The 6041-nt window shown below is 36.4% G+C and overlaps 1 protein-coding gene across 1 annotated transcript in view; it reads left to right on the forward strand.

The window, feature by feature from the left end:
* The first annotated feature begins 2372 nt into the window (after positions 1-2372).
* Positions 2373-6041, forward strand: part of LOC106868019 (transient receptor potential cation channel subfamily A member 1) — a 143923-nt gene continuing 140254 nt past the window's right edge. Inside the window, exon 1 of the mRNA XM_052970331.1 lies at positions 2373-2634. Coding sequence (XP_052826291.1) covers positions 2420-2634 — 215 coding nt within the window. The 5' untranslated portion in view covers positions 2373-2419. The remainder of the gene's footprint in view (positions 2635-6041) is intronic.

Consider the following 6041-nt stretch of genomic DNA (forward strand, 5'->3'; position numbering starts at 1 on the left):
TGTTGTTGTTGTTGTTGTTGTTGCTGCTGCTGCTGCTGTTGTTGTTGTTGCTGCCGTTGTTGTTATCTTTTACGGTATTTGTGTTGAGCCCAGTTTATTTATGCTCCCGATCGCACTACACATCATGGTTTCAGATGAAGAACATTTTGTAATTCCTGTATAAAAATTCGTTTTCTTTTTTTCCTCCCTGCTCCCCATACATGTTTTTACTTTGTATTAAGGCGCCTGCAGACTGGAGGAGGCCAACTGGAAGAGGGCGCTTGCTCTAGAGATCAGAGTGACTGTGGTTTTGTGGGGTTTTCACGAGTAGCCTCCAGATTCCCCCCACCTCTTTGGGGGAATTATTCCTTGTTTGAATTTGTTCTCTTTGCTTTTGTTATTTTACATATTACATGCTTTTATGTAATCCCACTCTGTATCGTCCTTTACCATCCCGTATCGTTCTCCTAATGTTTCTGGTCAGCCATTAGTGGCTAACAAATAATATAGAAAACATTATCATCACTACAACGGCCACGACAAAGACGACTATCACGACCATCATCACCAACACCACCACTATCATCATCATCATCATCGTCGTCGTCGTCGTTGTCGTCATATATAAATGTACTGTCCACAGCATATCACACAATTCTACTAGCCATTACATCGGATCTACTATTAATTTTAAACAAAGGTATTCTGCACATCTAAACTCATTTAGATTATAAGGAGCATAGCAAATCCACGTCCATAGCCAACCATATACACCATCTGATAAATAAGAAAATGCCATATAGGATATCCTGGGTAATAATAGATTCTGGAGTCACATACCGAGGCCAACGTTCCACATGTGGACTCAGTCTCAAGGAAGCCCTCCAAATATTAATTCATAATTCACCACAATTACTCAATAAAAAACACGAAGCGTTCTCTACATGTAAACATAAATTCTATCGCACCTTTAGATTCTTCCATAGGTCCAAATGCAAGCAAAATCAACACACATAATACTAACCTATATGCATCCTCGGCCGTTACAATATACGTACGCTTTTTTCCTTCTCTATTAACATAAGTATCGTAGAAGCTAGCTATTTGCAATAATCTGTTTTTAACTTTTTTAATCTTTAATTTGATTTTTAATCTATAACCTTTTTAATTTTTAATTTTTGATTTTTAAACCTTTAAGTTTTATCCTTTATCCATTTAATTGTATTTTTATCCTATATATACTCCCTTAAGCTAGGCATCTACTTATAGCTATCCCTACTGATTCTCTTTCTGACCACACCGAACCTAGAATTCATCTGTTTAATTAACAGGCATAAATACCTTCTTCCTCCACTTTACCAAAACCTTAATACCTGACCTCTCATCCCGAACCGACTCTTACGAAGAATAATACTCGCATCCAATCTTTATCTTTATTTTTCATTTTTTAATTTTATTTTACTTTCGCTCTCATTCATTCTTCCCCACACCTATCGCATTCTTTTCTTTTCTCGCTTTCTCCTCTCTCTTCTATTCACTCACTCACAACCAATATCTGTCTATCATGATATCTGTCTTTCTCACTCTATATATCCACGTGGACGTTTTTTCATACTAGCTAACCACTTAATTCTATTCCTTCAACATGAACGCAACATTCAAAATACTGCCAAAATATTGCCTGGATTTGCCTGGGATTATACCTAAGGGTCTACATCTTTACAGAATTACGGACCAACCTCCGTACACACTGGAAGAAGATGAGCTGTGAACTTTTCTTGTCTATATTCTTCTATCTATTGTTTTACTCTTTATTCTTCTATCTACTATTTTGTTCCTTATAAACTGTGAATTCCCTGTCCGAACAGAGTCAATTTTAACATTCGTCCCTTCGAGGTCGATAAAATAAAGTACGATTCAAATACCGGAGTCGATTGCTCACCTTGTGTCTAAATTAGAAATTATCATTATCATTATCATCGTCATCGTTGTCATGATCATAACCTTCCTTCCTCCTCTTACTCCTGTTCCTCCTTCCTCCTCTTACTCCTGTTCCTCCTTCCTCACTCTTTTCCTCTTCATCATCATCATCATCATCATCATCATCATCATCATCATCATCATTATCATCATCATCATCACTAAGGCAGCAAGCATGCAGAGTTGTTAAAGTGCCGGACAAAATGCTTATTGGTATTTGTTCCAAGTCTTTACATTCTGAGTCCATTTATCGCCTTTGTCTTTCATCCTTTTTTTTTGGTGGGGGGGGGGGGTAATAAAATAAGTACCAGTTGAGTACTGGGGTCGATGTGATCGACTATCACCCGCCCTACTGGGGTCGATGTGATCGACTGTCACCCTCCCTACTGGGGTCGGTTTAGTCGACCTGTGTTTCTCCTTAAAATTGCTGGTCCTGTACCCCAAATTATAAAGAATTATTATGGGTATTTCACGGAACTGGTGCTTTCTATCAAAACCACAACTTGGATCTAGGATGAGGAGTATTTTGTGCTTGTTTTTTAGAAAAGCGTTTTCTCCTGCTTTTCATGCCTGTTTCTACATTCTGTTGAGGACTTTTGGGATATATTTGGCTGAACCTAATGAACATGTTTTCTGCATTGCATTTACTTCCAGATTAAACTCAAGTTTTATAAGGTTTGTTCTTATATTTTTTGACACACTTCACAAGGCTCCAATAGTAATCGGCACCATCATCACCTTGTTAGTTTCTATGTTTTAGCACGTGAGGATTTCATACTTTAATTCGAGATAATACTCTACTCTCCCCGCCATTTTATTATTCTTTTTTTTACTCTGGAATCAAATATGCAGGCCACGTCAGTTAAAATACAATGTTAGTTGTCGATAACTTCAATATCGACTCTGTAATATTCCATTCTTCTTTTGATTTGTATGAGAAAATACCATCACAACTGCACTGCATAGTTTTCGAGAGCTTGCATTCTGTTCCCACAAAGTGGTTATAGCTTTTTCCTGTGCATGCATAGCCAAATTTCCTGCAAAATTTTCACTGCGCTGTAGCAGCAATCTGATCATGCCAATCTGTATTTTTTTTATATTCATTCTGAGATAGCGGTGGACATTCTGATACAAAGTGAGCTATGGTCTTTTCTGAAATATTGCTCATCCTGCATTTGGGGGAGCATTCTTGTTGATTTATTGTGTTTTTGATCAAGTTTACTCTCAGGGTCTGTTCGTATGCTGTCAAGATTATTCCATTGGTCTTCTTCTTCAGTACCCCTTTCATTAGTCATAGTCAACTGTCTTTACCATCACGCATATCTCTTTCGTTCGTATAAAATGCTGAGTGAAGCTTCTTTCCTTTTTACCGCATTATCCTTTTTCCTTTTTTCGATTTAGTCCTTCATTTATTATCTCCTTAAGCAGTGTTTCTTCTTTACTTTCTTCATAGAAACCTAGATCTATCTTCTCTAGTTCTACTTATCTCTTTAAAACTCATTAACCCTCTTTTTCTTCCTGCTCTTTTCCAGGACAACTGGTCCACATCAGACAGGGGGATACACGCTTCCTTCATGTCTGTACTTTTCATTTTGTCACTTTCTAGCATTCTCAGACATGTAAATTTCTGATGTCTTAAGATTTAATATTTTCTTCTTTAGGTAGGCCTATTCCACTATGTTTCATCGTTTTTCGTTCGATGTCCTTCTGCTCATCATTTCTCCATTCACTAATTCCTACTCGCTGCCTTATTAGGTATACTGACCCTGAGTTGATTGCTCTTATGATGATCCTTACTTTAAAGTTTGATTTTCGAATTTTCTTCATTCTGCGAAAACATTCTTTACTGAGATTTCCCTTCATGTCTGTACTTTTCATTTTCTCACTTTCTAGCATTCCCAGACATATATATTTCTGCTGTTTTAAGATTTAATATTTTCTTCGTTAGGTAAGCCTATTCCACTATTTTTCATGGATTTTCCCCGATTCATCTCCATCATTGCATATTTTTCGATACCAAAAGTCATCTCATTGTCAGTACCGAATATTCTTTCTGTTTGCATTAAGGAGTCCAGTTGGTTCTTGCCTTTGCCATATAGATTTAAATTCGTCATAAATAAGAGATGATTCACTTTACTCCTATTCTCCTATTCTTCCTTAGCTTTGTTTAGTATAGTCGAGCAATTACCAACATGCTGAGAGAAAGGCTGTCCCTTTGAAAGATTCCTCTTCTAATTTGTATCTTTGTTTATCTTACCTCATCTGATGTTAACTTTACTTCCTAATGATGCATTGCATTTTCTAACTGGCACTAAGCCTTTATCGAGATTTTTAAGAGTTCGAGAAATCTTTTGCTTCATGAAAATGATACTACGTTGTATGGTTCTCTATAATCGATCTACGCAATGCATAAATATATCAACCATGAATTAGTCTTTCATTTGTCAACCATGAATTAGTCAACCATGAATTAGTCTTTCATTCCTCTGTTGGTTTTTTTTTTTTTTTTTGCTTTTCACAGCTTTTCTGTTCAACGGGCATTAGGTGATTTTCTTTCCTAGGTGTTGATATATGACTTCCGTTTTTTTTCTGCAGGCGTTTACACTTAATTGGTAGACACCTAATTGATCAGCAATTTGAGACAGCCTTTCTTTTCACTTTATCCTTCAGTTTTAGACAGGTTCTTCTTTTTCTTAGCCACAGTAGTACCTTTCCTTGTACATGCACCCATTTAGCTTAATCACAATGGTTTCACGGAGGCTCATGTTTTTTTAACCAGTACCCATAGCTCAAGTCTAGTCTTGCTGCTTTCCACTTTTCTATCTTGTTTGAAGATATTTGCTTTTGTAATAACATAGCTCTGCGTCCCAGCATTTTCAGAGGGATTTTCCACTTGCGTTATCCACTCTGCTTTTCGTGCTTGGCATTCCCCCTAACTCATCATCATCATCGTATTGTAATGAGGGTTTGAGGGAAGTGGAATGGCAGAACTGCTTTCGTTCCTCAAGCCGGCTTCCTGCAACCTTTCTGTTCTTCTGGCAGCAAATTATGGCTGTCAAGATGCTCATAAATGCTTTCTGAGAGCATTCCTATTAACAGCTTCAACACTAATAGTAAGCAAGTAATTGATCTATAATTACTAGCTATATTGCCCTTGTTTCTGTCTTCCATAAAGAGTACTGTCCTTCCTCTAGTCATCCAATTTGGTATTACTCTTTCTTCTTCACTATTTATTTGGCTATACAATTTCCTCTGGTCTGTCTCGAACAATCTGTTCTGTTGATATTGATCTATTCTTTTCTGATATCTGGAAAGCTTACCTGTAATCGCTATGATACATTGTTTCAACTCTTCTATGACTATCTTAAATCCTTTTTCTCTTTGACTTAGTACTTTTTCTCAAGAGAAGATTTAAATCTTGTGTTTCCTAATTTGTTCAGTTTCTAGGTTTCTACTCTACTCAGATCTTGTCTTAAAGTTTTCCCTTTATTTTCTAATCTCCTTCTCCACATTTGTTCTTTCTTAATCTTACCTTGAGGAATACCTAATCTTCTAGTGTCAGTTGTCCCTTCTTGATTGGTAGTACTATTATCAAGCCTTCATTTAGATTCTTCTTTGGCTTGAAGTGTATTTCTTATGTTGTTGTTTGGCTTTCCTACTGTTTGGTCTTTTTTTCCAGTTCTCTTGTGATCTCTTCCACCTCCAATTCTGTCATTCACTTTCCTCTCCTGCGGAAATCCCGATTATTATTATTATTATTATTATTATTATTATTATTATTATTATTATTATTATTATTATTATTATTATTATTATTATTCAGTAGTTTTATTTTTATAACGTGCTTTCACTTCACTACCGAGCGCAGCTCTGTGCGCCTTGGGTATGTGCTGTGGTTTGCTGTGGTGCTCTTATGTTTACTGTATTGAAAGTGTTTTGCGTAGAATGTGTGCAGTACCCAGTAGTGCAATTTTCTGTATGTTATATATATTTGTAAGTCCTGGTGTTTTTGTTATGTATTTGTCTGAATATTTTTTTATTATACCTAAGGCACCTACTATGATAGGAATTGTTTCTGTTTT

Source organism: Octopus bimaculoides, chromosome 9 (assembly GCF_001194135.2).
Source record: "Octopus bimaculoides isolate UCB-OBI-ISO-001 chromosome 9, ASM119413v2, whole genome shotgun sequence".
NCBI lineage: Eukaryota > Metazoa > Mollusca > Cephalopoda > Octopoda > Octopodidae > Octopus > Octopus bimaculoides.